General features: G+C 38.0%; 1 protein-coding gene across 1 annotated transcript; it reads right to left on the reverse strand.

Annotated features, from left to right (window-relative positions):
• Positions 1–11,014: 11,014 nt before the first annotated feature.
• Positions 11,015–11,653, reverse strand: LOC130998366 (uncharacterized). Its single transcript, XM_057923788.1, has one exon. The coding sequence runs from the start codon at positions 11,651–11,653 to the stop codon at positions 11,015–11,017; it is 639 nt and encodes a 212-aa protein (XP_057779771.1).
• Positions 11,654–17,376: the final 5,723 nt, after the last annotated feature.

Raw genomic sequence — 17,376 nt, forward strand, 5'->3', positions numbered from 1 at the left:
ATAAGATTCCATCAAGCTCCTCTGCCCATCTCCCTTTACTCCTCTCCAACTTCTTCTTCAGACCGTCACAAATTGTACGATTGGTAAGTTCTACTTGGCCATTGGCCTACGGATGGGCCACAGACACGAATCATTGCATAATGTCCAATTGGTGACAAAATTCCTCAATCCTCTTACTGGTGAATTGGAGTCCATTGTTCGAGACAAGTACACGCGGGGATCCGTATCGACAACAGATATTTCGCCATAAGAATCTTTGAATGGTGCAATCGTCAACTTTCGTTATTGCCTCTGCCTCTACCCACTTAGAAAAATAGTCCACGGCTACTATGAGGAAACATTTTCCTCCCAGGGCAGCGGGGAGCTTGCCAACGATGTTGATGCACCACTTGTCGAATGGGCAAGTGGCGTACATAACGCCCATGGTTTCTCCCGGGACATTGATCCTTGGTGCATGCTTCTGGCAGGTGGGGCACCTCTTGACAAAGTTCTGTGCATCCTCTCACATTTCTAGCGAATAGAAGCCACCTCTGACGATTTTTCTCATAAGTTCTTTATATCCTGCATGGTTTCCGCAACATCCTTGGCGGACCTCTTCCAATGCATATTGTGCCTATTCGGGAGATATGCATTTTAATAAGGGATGGGCGAATGATCGCTTGTACAGCTGGTCGTTGAGTAAGCAGTATCAATTATACAGACAACGTTGAGATATTTCTAGGTTTAGCCTTTTACCAGTTTTTAAAAAAGGGTTAAGGTGCAGATAGGCCCCTCAAGTGGAGGCCCTTAGAGCGTTTCAGTCCCCTTACTAACTGTGTGTGCAAATTGGCCCCCGAACTCAAAAAAACAGTGCAGATCGACCCCTCTGACTTAACACCGTTATGGGCCGTTAGTCAAGGGGGCGATCTGCACCGTTTTTTCGGAGTTCAGGGGCTAATCTGCACCTTTTAACTTTTTAATTAATTCATCTCTCTCGCTCAAAATTTGATCAGTCGTTGTCGCTGATTCAAGCTCCGGCGAGGCCGGCAGAGGGCACCGCCCATTTCTTTCTCTCTTGGGCCCTAAACCTCGGAGCTCGCTCGACTGCACATGCTTAGCGTCAAGGACGAGCCATAATTCTCCCATTCCGTCGGAAATCGCCGCCGCAATATTCGGTGAACCCGCCGCCTGGCTTTTCTCGATGAGGAGTCGCCTAGCTTTTCTCGATAAGGAGTCGCCTCTTTCTCTCAAATCCGGCGAAATCCGGTGATAAAGGCCGACGATGCCCGTCGCCATCTACACTATCGGCGTGCTGTTGAAGAAGGACGTCTTCAAATCAGAGACCATGGCCAACATGATCTCGATCTCGATCACCGTCTACGGCGAGGCGAAGTTCGATTCGTTGGGGGTAATTCTGCAATTGGGGAGCGGTGACGTTCGAGGGAGAATTCGAGTTTCCATTTCGATTATGTGATTTTCGAAAGCAATGACGCCGATTTGGAATCCCCGATTTGGGGCTTGGGAACTTGATTTCATGATTTTCCTCATCTGACGGCGATTGACGCCGGAAAAGTTGGTTGGAGAAGATGAGATGTGATTTTTTTTAATGAACGGTGTGTAGATTAGCCCCCGAACTCCAAAAAGGGAAAAGGTGCAGATTAGCCCCTGAAGTCCAAAAAAACGGTGCAGATCGCCCCCTCTGACTAACGGCCCATATCGGTGTTAAGTCAGAGGGGGCGATCTGCACCATTTTTTTGAGTTCGAGGGCCAATATGCACACACAGTTAGTAAGAGGACTGAAATGCTCTAAGGGCCTTCACTTGAGGGGCCTATCTGCACCTTAACCCTTTAAAAAATGGATGATAGGAGTTAGCCAATCATTGCGCATTTCCAGAGTTAATACTTGTGATTCTTCCTCATGATGGGGCTCATATAAGAGTGTGACCTTGTCATGCCATCCCTGTTCTACCACACTGGCCATCTGAGCTAACAAGTCAGCTCTGTTATTCTGCTCTCTGGGGATTTTTTCTAATCGACATTCCTGGAATTTCATCATTAATTTTTTAGCTTTAGTGTAGTAGATCACCATCTTGTCCTCCCTGACATCGTATTCTCCCAACAGTTGCTGTACCACAACTTGGGAATCAAACTTTACTAGCACCTTTTCTGCACCTAACTCCGATAAAAATATCAGTGCTCTGACCATGGCCTCATACTCGGCCTCATAAATAGATAAACTCCGCTCGTATTGTATGGAAAATTGCAAATCATCCTTGATAAACATGCATTTTTACCTCTTGGTGTGTCATTTTTTGATGCTTAGTTGTGAGGATTTTGTGTGTTTGATGGTCTATTTGAGCTTATATTCGTTTATGGTCAATAACTTGTTACTTGCTTGTGTTTGAATGAATTTTCAGAAATAATGAAGCCGAATTTGGAAGAATTGGCTGAAATACAAGTTGTAGTTCGTCTCAAGAGGAGTTCGTGAGCGCAAACGGATCATAAATCGGAGTTCGGACAAGAGAGAACGAGCCAAAACACAATCGCTGCGCAAAGCTGTCAGAAGTTCTGTTTCGTCACGCGGGCCAGCCATGCGGCCGCACGACGTGGCCGCGCGAGTCGCCGTATTTCCGCCCAAAATTCGTTTTTTTTAGCGATTTTGGGTATTTTTGAGAGCTACAAGACCTAGGGCATATAAATACTCCCCAAGAACTTATTCTCTGCAGACCTTTTATCATCTTTTATCATCTTTTACATCTTTTGGAGAGCTTTGAGAAGACGGAGAACACCATTGGAGCAAGAACTGAAGACTCTTGAATTCTACTACGGTTTCATTGTTGAATGTTTATTTGTGTATTTGAGATATTGATTTTTAGTCATATGTCTATGTGTGGCTAGAATCCCTTTTTCCCAGGGTTTAGGGAGTAGACATGATTTGAATTTCTGACTATTTGATTCAATTAATTGATATTGTTATTCCTTTCTATGTTCTTGTTATACTTGTTTGCTTTATTGATTGGCCACCAATTTAGCATAATCATAGGTTTTAATTTGAGATCGGGAGATGATAATTATTACCTGAACTAAGAACATAGAACACATTTATTTTAATTCTAAAGGGAATTGATATTTGTGAGGGTGTTAATCCTATGAGCTTTTAGGAGTTGCATGTTAGAAGTGCGATCCGGGGACGGTAGCCTTGCATGTAATCAACGGTTTGTATGCCACGGGAGTGGGTATGGACTAGCTTAGAGATTGCCTTAGGAATCGTCTTATTAATTGAATTGAACATGTTAGTTAGGAGAATCTGTTGAAACCTTTGCCTTGGGAAATCTTCTCTTATCTGTTTCTCCGTATTTTCACAGCTTGATTTATTTTCTTTCCTGCTGTTTATTTATTTTGTTCTTTACAACAAAAACTCTTAATTTCGTTTGTACAGATAGAGTAGAATAATTTAGGATATGAATTGGTAAATTCAGTCTCTGTGGAATACGACCTTGCTTGCTACTGTACACAATTGCACCCGTACACTTGCGGCGTGTTAAATAAATAAGCGAACAAGTTTTTGGCGCCGTTGCCGGGGATTGATTTTTATCAGTACTATCTGTTGATTATTTGATACTAATCTGGATTTTTTTTTTGTTATTTTTATTTATTTTCTCTATTTTTCTTTTGGTTCTTATTTTTTGGTTCTGGAGTTTTTCCAGGTAGTGCATGAGCAGCGATGGAGATTTTTGATAGCGTGGGCACTACATGCTATCAATGGCCAGCCAAGAGGGTATATTTGGAGAATGTTGCTGCCACCACAAATTCTGATTCAGTTACTTTGTTAGCCACTCAAATCGCTGCATTGTCTTCCAAGATAAATGCTTTGAGTATTGCTAAGATGGAGTCAGCTGTGAAAAATCCGATGATGATGGAAGAGGCAAATTTTGTCAGCAATTGGAATTTCAGGAATTTTCAGCTGGGTGGATTTCAAAGAGTACAACAGGGAACCAATCAGGGTTGGCAACAGTTCTATCATGGAGGGTGCCCGAATAACGCGCTTCAGGCTCCACCAGGCTTTTCTGTCACCAATGGAGTCATCAACGAGGAGAAGAAGCCTAATTTGGAAGAGCTGCTGATGAAATTTATCTCCAAGTCGGATGAGAGGATGGAGAAGCTTGAGTCTACCACTGCTGCTTTAGGGACTCAGATGAAGGTGTTTGAGACTCAGATGGCTCAAATAGTCACTGCTATTAGCAATCTAGATCAGTCGGGCCAATTCTCAAGCAATACCGTGGTGAATCCAAAAGAGCAGTGTATGACCATTGAGCTCGAAAGTGATACTCTCTCTGTCCACGAAAAAGTGCCCTACTTACCCATTTTTTTTGTCCACGAAAAAGTGCCCTGTTTACCTTTTTGTACATTTATACCCTTTACTTTTCAATTTATTTACAACTTATGTCATTAATAAATCCACACTTTTATTTAATCTATGCAATTAACCCACAATCCCATTTATTTATTTATTTTCTTAATTTTCAGTTTATTTATTTATTTTCTTAATTTTCAGTTTATTTATTTATTTATTTTCTGAATTTCAAGTTTATTTATTTATTTATTTTTGAATTTTTAGTTTATTTATTTCCAGTTTATTTATTTATTTATTTATTTCCAGTTTATTTATTTATTTTCTGAATTTTCAGTTTATTTATTTATTTATTTATTTATTTCCAGTTTATTTATTTTCCATTTTATTTATATATTTATTTTCTGAATTTTCAGTTTATTTATTTATTTATTTTCTGAATTTCAAGTTTATTTATTTATTTATTTTTGAATTTTCAGTTTATTTATTTCCAGTTTATTTATTTATTTATTTATTTATTTCCAGTTTATTTATTTATTTTCTGAATTTTCAGTTAATTTATTTATTTATTTATTTCCAGTTTATTTATTTTCTATTTTATTTATATATTTATTTTCTGAATTTCAAGTTTATTTATTTATTTATTTTTGAATTTTCCAGTTTATTTATTTCCAGTTTATTTACTTACTTATTTATTTATTTATTTCCAGTTTATTTATTTTCCAGTTTATTTATTTATTTATTTTCTGAATTTTCAGTTTATTTATTTTCCAGTTTATTTACTTATTTATTTATTTATTTCCAGTTTATTTATTTATTTTCTCAATTTTCAGTTTATTTATTTATTTATTTTCGAATTTTTAGTTTATTTATTTCCATTTTATTTATTTCCAGTTTATTTATTTTTTTCCTGAATTTTCAGTTTATTTATTTATTTCCAGTTTATTTATTTTCCATTTTTTTATATATTTATTTTCTGAATTTTCAGTTTATTTATTTATTTATTTTCTGAATTTCAAGTTTATTTATTTATTTATTTTTGAATTTTCAGTTTATTTATTTTCCAGTTTATTTATTTCCAGTTTATTTACTTATTTATTTATTTATTTATTTATTTCCAGTTTATTTATTTTCCATTTTATTTATATATTTATTTTCTGAATTTTCACATAATAAAATAATGCCAAATAGTTAGTGCAAGATTAGTAAAAGTAACCATAATACATTAACACTACCCTTTTAGTCTTTTACACCACCTTTACACCACCTTTTTCAGCTTTCTTAAAACCCGTGCCAGCACCCAAATGGGGCACTTTTTCGTGGACGGAGGGAGTACATCATATGAAGAGCCTCAAGCAATGGAAGAAGAGCAAGAAGTTCTGAAAGTTGAGATGAGCTTGAAGGATGAAAATTTTAAAAGTGTTGAAGAGCGCAATGTCCTAAATGTAGTCGACACTTGCATCGACCAAGGGAAATCATTGAAGGCTTGTCTCTTTAGCTTTTATCTAACTCCATCTTTTGATTTTAATTTTGATTCATCTGATGAACACTTTTTGGAGTGTGGTAGTACTTTTGATTGTTCACAGGATGGCCATAGTTTTCAAGAAATTTTGAAGGTTGGAAAACCACCTTATCATTGGTTTGCAACAGATGATGTACTCAAATTTGATGAAAAGTGGCCGCCACCTATACCTACTGGATCGTCGAGCTAACGAAATTAAAAATAGCGCTTATTGGGAGGCAACCCAATTTCTGGTTAGTTTGTTCCTTTTTGTTTGTTTTTTGTTTTCGTGCACCACAAATCCTTTTCAAACTTATTCTCCTTGGTGGTGAATAAGTTTAGGGGGATGTGTCTTTGTGGGTGCACTTTTTATTTTGGTTGTTTTTGTTTTGTCGTTGAGTTTGTTTTAGTATTGCTTTGGTAGTTTCTCTGTGATGTTACCTTGATGATGATGTGAGTAGTGTAGAAATTGGTTGGATAACTGGCTCATGATGATTTCTGTGTAAAACTTGTGAAATTGCATGCGTTTGTGTTGATATTGTTGAGATTGAGCATGAGTGATGAATGATAAGCATGGTCTCTATGTGTTTGCAATCAATGAAATAAGCTGTGAGGATTTGAGCCTTGACTGTCATTATTTTACAGTTTTATTTCTTATTCTTGAGTGATTGTTCGAGCATGCATGTTTCTCACTAGAACTTGTCTTGGTTTCTCCCTCGAGGTCACATAGTGTGCTTAATAACTTTGAGATGATAGAAGGCCGTCTTTGCTAGCCTATATATCCCATCTTTGTCCTATTACTATATATGATCCTAGTTCGCCCCTTTGAGCCTTTTATTTTCCATTTTATTTGGTTTAGCCGTGGGTGGGAGCTTGGAGATTGTTGTTATGGGGTAGTTGGTTTGTGGAGATATGTGTTTATGGATTATGTACTTTGATCTTGATTGACAAAATCCTAGTACCCTACAAGTCGTTGAAAAAAAAAGAAAAAAAAAAAAGAGGAAAAGAAAGAGAAAAAAAAAGAAAAGAAAAAAGAGAAAAGAATTGAAAAAAAATGGGTACATAGGATGATTTAGAAAGTCATAATATCATGAGAATTAATTATTGTGTTGTGATGGATTTTGTATTGGAAATTTGGTTTTTGTGATAGGTGGATGATTGTTGAGTTAGAATGTTATAAGGTTGGTGATTGTGCTACATTGAGAATTATCTTTTAGTCACTTAGCCAAATATATCCTACCCTACCAAAGAGCCTACGTTACAACCTTCAATAAAGACCTTTTTGATCTTGGTTATAGAAGCACACGTGTAGTGGTGGAGAGGTGAGACGATCGACAAGCCTATGGTTGAGCACTTGTCTTGCTTGAACTGAGCGTATACACGTCCATGATCTTGATTGATACACTTAAGAGTTGAGAGTTCTTAAATTCTTTATCTTTTGGTGAGGATTGCAATTCATTGAGACCATAATTTGAGTTTGTCATGAGTGTGATATCTTGATGATAGGAGATACAAATGCATGTTGGTATTTTTGTTAACAAATCTGAAGCCACAATGTTATCCACTTTTCTCTGCGCTCTTGTTGATTCATTCTTGGTTCATCTTTGTATTGTCCGAGGACGGACAATAGTTCAAGTTTGGGGGGTTGATAAACATGCATTTTTACCTCTTGGTGTGTCATTTTTTGATGCTTAGTTGTGAGGATTTTGTGTGTTTGATGGTCTATTTGAGCTTATATTCGTTTATGGTCAAGAACTTGTTACTTGCTTGTGTTTGAATGAATTTTCAGAAATAATGAAGCAGAATTTGGAAGAATTGGCTGAAATACAAGTTGTAGTTCGTCTCAAGAAGAGTTCGTTAGAGCAAACGGATCATAAATCGGAGTTCGGACGAGAGAGAACGAGCCAAAACAAAATCGCTGCGCAAAGCTGTCAGAAGTTCTGTTTCGTCACGCGGGCCAGCCATGCGGCCGCGCGACGTGGCCGCGCGAGTCGCCGTATTTCCGCCCAAAATTCGTTTTTTTTAGCGATTTTGGGTATTTTTGAGAGCTACAAGACCTAGGGCATATAAATACTCCCCAAGAACTTATTCTCTGCAGACTTTTTATCATCTTTATCATCTTTTACATCTTTTGGAGAGCTTTGAGAAGACGGAGAACACCATTGGAGCAAGAACTGAAGACTCTCGAATTCTACTACGGTTTCATTGTTGAATGTTTATTTGTGTATTTGAGATATTGATTTTTAGTCATATGTCTATGTGTGGCTAGAATCCCTTTTTCCCAGGGTTTAGGGAGTAGACATGATTTGAATTTCTGACTATTTGATTCAATTAATTGAGATTGTTATTCCTTTCTATGTTCTTGTTATACTTGTTTGCTTTATTGATTGGCCACCAATTTAGCATAATCATAGGTTTTAATTTGAGATCGGGAGATGATAATTATTACCTGAACTAAGAACATAGAACACATTTATTTTAATTCTAAAGGGAATTGATATTTGTGAGGGTGTTAATCCTATGAGCTTTTTGTGAGGGAATCATCCTCCACGAGAGATAGAATATAGATCCCTACCCCACAACCTTCTTTTGTTACTGACCCATCTACATAAGCCACCCAGGGTTTCACTTCCTCAGTTCTGGTGGTCTCTTGAATGAAATCCACCAGAGCTTGTGCTTTGATGGCTGTGCGTGGCTCGAAATCCACATCGTATTCGCTAAGCTCACTGACCTATTTCATCATTCGTCCTAATAGATCTGCTCTTCCCAAGACTTTTTTAAAAGGTAGAGAAGTGCGCATAATAATTTTATGTGCCAAGAAATAGGGTCTTAATTTTCGAGCAGTGACCAGCACTGCCAGTGCTGCTTACTTGATTTCAGAGTAATTGAGCTCTGGTCCCTATATTAGCTTACCGACAAAGTATATTGATCTCTGATGATCCCTCTCTTCCCTGATCAGCACTGAACTTAAGGATTCTACTCCGACCGCGATATATAGGTAAAGTACTTCTCTGGGTGCTGATTTTGTGAGGATGGGCATCTCTGATAAATACGTTTTCAACTTCTCAACAGCGTTTTGGCAATTAGTTGTCCATTCGAATTTAGATCATTTTCTCAAGATTTGAAAAAATGGAGACTCCGATATGCTGAACGAGAAATGAATCTCCCCAGAGTTGTGATCCTTCCATTCAGAGTCTGGACTTCCCTGATGTTCCGCGGCGGCGTCATATTCATGATGGCATGTGTTTTATCCTTATTCACTTCAATCCCCTGAGGTGTGACCTGATATCCCAAGAATTTTCCTGTTTTGACCTCGAACGTGAACTTGTTGGGGTGTAACATTAACTTGTTTCTGCGTATTACATCGAAGACTTCATCCAAATTATGTGGGTGTGAGGCCGCTATTCTGCTCTAGACCATCATGTCATCCACGTAAACTAACATAATACGTCCAATTTGTCCCGCAAAAATATTGTCCATCATGCGCTGATATGTTACCCCCGCATTCTTGAGACCACAAGGCATTCTGACCCATCCAAACACACCAGCACAGACGACAAATGCGGTTTTAGCTATATCGTCTGGGTGCATACTAATTTGATGGTATCCCTGGTAGGCATCCATCATGGAGAGTAATTCACAACCAGCGGTGGAGTCCACTAGTTGATCTATCCGAGGTAGGTGATAACAGTCTTTTGGGCAAGCCACATTCAAATCTCTGTAATCTACACACATACGCCATGTTTTTTTCCTTTTTCTCAACCATCACTGCATTGGACAACCATACTGGATATTGGACCTCCGCTATGTGCCCCGCCTTCAACAGAGGTTGTATCTGTTCCCGGATGGCCGCATCCTTCTCTGGCCCGAAGTGTCGTGTCTTTTGTATTATGGGTTTGGTGGCTGGATCTACGTTTAAACGGTGTTCTTCCAATGTCCGGTCGATCCCCTTCAGATCTGCAGTGGAAAAAGCGAATACATTTGCGTTTCGCCATAAGCATTTTATTACTTATCTCCCCAGAGTTGGTTCCATCTCTGTACCCACTTTGGTGGTGAAACCCGTCTTCCCTGTAAATAATTCCACTAGCATACAGTGGTAATTGGTTACTATCATAGGCTGCTTATCTTGATTTCTTTTGACCTCCTCTGTCTCTGCTCGTTTTGCTGAATTTCCCGATCTGGCATTAAAATTTCTGGTAAGGTTTGCTCCCGAGTATTTCATCTCTTCTCGTGGTCGCTTTCGTGAAGCTTGGGACGTCAGGCTACGAATATGGCACTCCTTAGATACAATCTGGTTCCCACATACTTCTCCCACTCTCCCCCCTTCCAAAGAAAATTTCATCTTCAGATGATACATTGAAATTACAGCTTGGAAAATGTTCAGAGCGGGACGCCCCACGATTATGTTATAACATGGTTTTGGAAAGTCAATCACGAGAAAACGTAAGATCTGAGTTCTAGATGCTTCTGCTTGCCCCCACATCATGGGTAATTCTATCGATCCCACATGGGTAATTGATTCCCTCGTGAATCTATAAAGGGAAGCTCTCGCTAGCTTTAGAGTTGTGTTTAAAGCCATAGCCACCAAGCATTCCTTGTATATAATATTGACTGCGCTTCCGATGTACTGTGCAATTGGCTACCTCTGCCGAAAATACTATGGCATCACTATGTGGATGTACAATATTTCTCAGATCAGCAGGTCCAAAAGATATATACGGCTCCTTGTAATCATAACGTATGGACATCACCTGTGAGGAGTACAGGCCTGCCTTAGCAGCTCTGATAATCTATTTTTTCGCTCGGTTGGATGTGGGGCCATCCTCTTCCCCTATGATCATATGTACTATTCTCATTTCCTCTGGCGGGGGATTTTCAGTTCTGTTCCCACGTTCTCCCCCTTGGCGTTGCCCTTCCTGTTTACCCTTTTCTATGGGTGGAGGTGTCTGTTTCACAAATCGATCCAATCTCCCCTGCCTTATTAATATTTCTATCTGTTGTTTGAGGTTATGGCAATATTGTGTTGGGTGACCATAAGCATTATGATAGAGACATAGTAGGTTGTTAGGCCCCGGCTTGGGCTGTCCTCTTTCATATCCTTGGGGTGCACGAAACTATGGCTCCCCTTTGACTATGTCGAAGATCTTCTCTTACGGAGTATTTAAAGGGGTAAAATCAGTGAATTAATTCACGGCGTTCACCGCTTGTTGTGGTGCTTGAGCCTCCTTAGCTCTGAAAGGGAACCTGAGAGGTAGTCCCCTGAATGTCGTTTGATTGGATCGATCGTAATGTCTGGTCTCAGTCTGCTCTACTCTGACCTCTGGTCTTTTAGGCCTGTTACGTTCATATTCAGCTCTGCGGGCAGCTTTGACTTTCTCCAATTGAATATATCCGGGCAACTTAGCCATTATCTCATCGAAATTAGAGGGTGGGTGAATCTGTAATTCCTCAAAGAATGTGCACTGTTTTAGTCCTGTAACGAAGGCATAACCTTTGATCTGTGATTCAGCTCTGGGCACCGCCAGGGAAGCCATAGTGAACCTTGTCGTGTACTCCTTCTGTGTTTCAGTTGGTTCTTGCTTTATTTCCATCAGAGACATTGCTGTTTTCATTGTCCGCTTCGAGATAGCGAACTGACACATGAAAAGATCATGAAACTCCTCAAAAGAATAAATAGATCCCGGATCGAGTGTTCGGAACCATTGTTGGGCCAGACCTATTAGCGTGGTAGAGAAGATACGACATTTGATTCCCTCAGAATATTGGTGGAGCATTACCATAGTTTCAAATCTGGCCATGTGCACCTTTGGATTCTCAACCATCATATTCCATGTTAATTGGTTTAAAAAGGGCTAGACTGGAGGCGTGGAATGTAAGCTCGACTTCCTGTCGCTCGCTTGTTCTTCTGTCGATCTCCACACCGTGATCGGGAAATGTTTGCTCTACTCTCACTAGGATGGGAGGAGTGGATCCACTCATCTCCTTCCTCCTGAATGTCTTCCTCCTCCTCTCTTTGTCGTGGTCCACCATAAGAAAATTTCCATTTTCCTGGAACCAGTAGCTTTGCTCTTGCCGTTTTCCTTCACTCCTCTGGCGATTTCAGCTTGACGCTCGTTTCCTCCTATCACCGCTTCTAACTCTTGAATATATTTTTGCATGAGATGAACTTTTTCTTTCAGCAGCTCTAGATCTTCAAGAGATGGTTTCTTGGTCTGGTGCTCTACTCTGTGAGAGGTTTTACTCGAAGTATCCTCCACATCCTTGATGTTGTCCATGTCCCTTGGGAACAAGGGCCCCATTTGCCTAAAACGCCTCGGAATGTCAGAGCTGTTCAGATTATGTCCTTCCCTAGCTGGTTGCGGGGCAGTTCCCAGACTTCCTGTATATTGAGGCTGCAACCATGATGTTTGTAAAGCCCCAGGAGTAATCGGGGTAAACGGGACCCCCAACATTTGTTGAGTAGCGATAGCAGTTGCTCTGGCATAGTGACATTAATTAAACCTTGTCCCGACGAGAAAGATCCTGCTAACGACAACCCTGTGTTAACCTGCATCGGAGTAGAGTGTATTGGCTCTGTTGCCCTTAGTGGCGTTGACTCAACAGAGTGAGCTCTCTTATCACTTCCTGTCAGATTGGGATTGGTATTGCAAGCTTCCTTTCTGAAATCCTCATTAAGGTTCCTTGAGATGGTAGCATTCTTCGTTTCCTGATATATCAAAACAGATTGTAAGTGTATCCATCACATAAAATCATGAAAACGCTCAAACGTGAATCACGTCTGACAGATCATGAGATGAACGTTTTATCGACTGGGGAAAAGAGGAAAAAGAACATAAAAACCAGATTTCTATCTTCTTGAGAAATTTCTTTCCAAAATTTATGCGTTAACTCTGAAGAGGCCAAATAATGCTTTTAAACATAAGGACATCTCGATTTGCTCCATTATTTTTAGGTTTAAACATAAGCACCAGGGTATGTGGCGTTGTATCATTCCAGACCTAGATCATCAAATGATCCTTTCGCACGAGGAAGGTTTTCCAGCCTATATACCACTTCACATATATTAGCAATCTTTAGATCGATGTTCATTTTTCCATAAAACAAGCATATCCCTCAAATCACCGCATATATTTCATTACCACCCAGAAAATACGCAGACAAAACGATTATCACAACGAGAACACATAATTTCGGAGCAAAAACGATATTTAAACACCGCACTAGCGATTTCTATCCATGAGTGGCTCAATTTCTCCATTATGTCATAGATCACTTAGTTTGTACAAGTTTTTTTTTCAATCCTATTCGCCTTCTGATCCGGAATACTACCTCGAAGATGGAAAACTTCGACGAGTATTTCGGAAAAACGAAATCGCTCATTATTTCCTCACGTCTTAGACTCAGTTTCCCACATACGGGGCCTGTTGATGAGTTCAAGATTAAGCCTAGATGATTCTATGATGGAAGATCTCTTGGATTCACCTGAATTCTCATAGCTAAGAGAGAAATATCAAAAACTTGAGTATGTGGAATATCGTGTGTATATTATTATGAGGATGAACTATTTATAGAGGTTATAAGAAGGGTATTACCGTAATTCTACACTAATACACGCGTTCCGCGCACTAACTACCTGAACCTAGACTGATATATCCTAAAAAGGTGTCGAATTTTTTGTTGGAATATTGTCTCTAACACCAGCTCTGTAACCGCTTCTCTGGCTTGGTCAGAAACCGCTTCTCTGGTGGCTTCTCCTCTAGCTTGGTCTGGATCCACTTCTCTTGTAGCTCCTACTCTGGCAGGTTTGTCTGGAGACTTCTTCTCTGGCGTTCCCAGGACAAGGTTATCTTGAGCTCGCCTTGATCTGGTTTGGTTTGATCTGGTCTGGTTTGGCTTTCCGTGATACTCGGGTCCATCTAAATAAGTTACGTGTCATGATCTTAGGAAAGTGCATATTTTACTCCTCATCAATATAGTAAAATGAGATCTTCCATCCCACAATTTACTTTGTTTCATTCTTAATTTCGCTAATTTATAATTAGTTGTTAAAAAATTAAAATTTAAAAAAATTATATATCCTAATTTTGAATTAATCAATTGAAATCACATTAGAATATAATAAACTAATATTGAAAAAAAAATATAATAAATTACGAGTGAGACACAATGGGACACACTGTAAATTGTGGGATAGGATCTCATTTGCATCCTAAAATGACATTTTTCTCTTTAATTCATTATATATATATATATATATATATATATATATATATAGGGAGAGGTTGAAGAAAGAACCATAAATAAAAGAAGACCGGAGAACCATTTTCAGCCATTCGATCATCAAGATCTACGGTGGATGCATCATCTTGTTGGATGAATGCAGATCCTGGGTTCGAATCCTGAAGGGAGCATTTTTTTTAAATTTTTTTAGTGCATTAATTTTAACAGCAAATGCATTAATTTTTACAGTGGATGCATTAGATTTGATGGTTCTCCCGTTCTCACAAATAATGTAGTTCTCTCTAGAACCACACCCTATATATATATATATATATATATATATATATATATCTGAAAAAACGAAATTCGTCATATAGTAACCAAGAGCCTGAGACACAAAAATTGAGTCAGACCAACTTTAAAAAAACAATTGGGCCGCAAGTTTTTATACTTCAATCCTGTCTGAAACTTAATTATATGGCCCAACAATTTTTCAAGTCCAAAAATTTATGGTCCAACCCAATTCGAAATTGGGCAAGTCTATTGGGTCAAAATACTTTTAATAGCTCATCGGGATGATTCCATTAAGGGTGGTTCTATTTATAGTCCCTCATTTTACTCATCATAGCCCCTTATTTAATCAAATAATAAAAATAATATTAAAAATACTATCTTACCCTTGAATAAACATTTCAAATATTAATAATCCTTTTATCAAATTTCATCGGTAATATAGCCTCGGGAATCTGGTGAAACAAAAATAATTCCAAATTTGAGAAATTATCAAATACTATCATACAACCCATAAACTATGAAGAAAAAGAAAAATTAGATGTAGATGCCTAAGTTTCTTCCCAAGAATTGTCCACTCCAATTAATATGAATATATATCTATTATACACATTGGAAAACCCCTGCCCAAGCAAATTTTTTTGACCGATGCTGCGCCAAATCTTTGTTTGGTTGAACTTAGCATGCTGTTGTTGTTCATCGTTACCAGAGGGGCGACAATGGCGATTTCATCTACTCATATTCTGAATTCAACTCGCTCCGGTGCTACTCGGTGGGGCCGTTGGCTGGATCTCTGCCATGTATTCAGATGAAGGGTTATTAATTATTAAAATTATACTTCCTCCGTCTCACTAGACTTGGCACTTTTGAGTTGGGCACGGAGATTAAGAATAAATGGTTAAGAGTGTAAAGTAGGTAGGGTCCACTTATTTTATGTGAGTAGAGAAAGTAGGGACCACATACTATTTTAGGAAAGTGTCAATTCTAGTGGGACAAACAAAAAAGGCAAGTGTGCCAATTCTAGTGGGACGGAAGGAGTAGTAGTTATTTTTATGAATTTTATTTTATTATTTTATTTCTTTTATCAACTGATCGTGAACTGAAATGCTACTTTCTTGACTTTCCCAAAAAGTTCTATTCAAAGGGAATTAACTATACAGATCATACCACCATAGCCAATGTGCCGAGAAGTTTTTGAATTTTCATTTTCTTCACGTTTGGGGGCTATATTGCATAATGCATTTGTATTTAACTTTGCGGTAGATTTTTGCTTATTAAAAATTTATTTGGAAATTTATAAGGGTAAGATAGTATTTTTATTAATTTTATTAAATAAGGGGCTATAAAGAGTAAAATGAAGGCTATGAATAGAATCACCCTTCCATTAATAGCCCATAAACCCACTACTTTTCTCTTTATAACTTCTGATTTAAAATAATAATTAAAAAAATTATTATTTTATCCTATATTTCATAATCTTCAAATTAATAATTTGTAATAAATTAACATTTTTATTTAATTAAATTTAAAATAATAAACACGCATAATTACTAATTAATTTCAGAGTTTCAATTATCATCTTTTGATTGCTTTGTTAACTGATAAAAAAATAAAGCTAGAACAAGCGAGTTGCCTCGTTTCACTACAAGAAAAATACTAATAGATGACAGATAAAACGTGTCACCTATTAGAAAATCATTTGTCATAAATGTAGCTGTAGTCTATTAGGGGGCGCTAATAGACGACAGACGCATGCATGTCGTCTATGCGCTAATAGACGACACACATGCGTCTGTTAATGCAAATTTTCAATTTTTTATTTTAGTTTTGCAATTATATTTAAATTTCCTATTTTTTCAAATAAATATTTTATTAAATCAAAAATTCAGAATAAATAACTTAAAACATATACATGAATAATAAGAAAGTCATTCATTAATTTCAAATATTCTTTATCATCCTAAATGTGAGTCACAACAAATAAATGAGGTTACTTGAGGCCCATTCTGATGAGGAGTAATATGTGCAGAGCAGAGAAATGATATAAATCAGAGGAGCAGGCTTTATCAGAGAAACGGGCCTCACCAGTGGAACGGATACATCAGAGAAATAGACTATGCCAGAGGAATCACCTTTGTCAGAGGAACCACCTTCGCCTGATAAACATGCATTTTTACCTCTTGGTGTGTCATTTTTTATGCTTAGTTGTGAGGATTTTGTGTGTTTGATGGTCTATTTGAGCTTATATTCGTTTATGGTCAAGAACTTGTTACTTGCTTGTGTTTGAACGAATTTTCAGAAATAATGAAGCAGAATTTGGAAGAATTGGCTAAAATACAAGTTGTAGTTCGTCTCGATAGGAGTTTGTGAGCGCAAACGGATCATAAATCGGAGTTCGGACGAGGGAGAACGAGCCAAAACAAAATCGTTGTGCAAAACTGTCAGGAGTTCTGTTTCGTCACGCGGGCTATCCATGCGGCCGCGCGACGTGGCCGCGCGAGTCGCCGTATTTCCGCCCAAAATTCGTTTTTTTAGTGATTTTGGGTATTTTTGAGAGCTACAAGACCTAGGGCATATAAATACTCCCCAAGAACTTATTCTCTGCAACCTTTTATTATTTTTTATCATATTTTTACTTTTCCTGAGAGAGACGGAGAACGGAGCGAGAGCAAGAACTGAAGATTCTCAATTCTACTACGGTTTTTCTTGTGGATGTTTATTTGTTTTATTGAGAATTGTATTCTAGTTCATATGTCTATGTGTGGCTAGAATCCCTTTTTCCCAGGGTTTAGGGAGTAAACATGGTTTGAATTTCTGACTGTTTGATTCAATTAATTGGATTGTTATTCCTTTCTATGTTCTTGTTTTAATTGTTTGCTTTATTGATTGGCCACCAATTTAGCATAATCATAGGTTTTAATTTGAGATCGAGAGATGATAATTATTACCTGAACTAAGAACATAGAACATATTTATTTTAATTCTAAAGGGAATTGATAACTGTGAGGGCGTTAATCCTAGGGACTTTTAGGAG

Source organism: Salvia miltiorrhiza, chromosome 8 (assembly GCF_028751815.1).
Source record: "Salvia miltiorrhiza cultivar Shanhuang (shh) chromosome 8, IMPLAD_Smil_shh, whole genome shotgun sequence".
Classification (NCBI taxonomy): Eukaryota; Viridiplantae; Streptophyta; class Magnoliopsida; order Lamiales; family Lamiaceae; genus Salvia; species Salvia miltiorrhiza.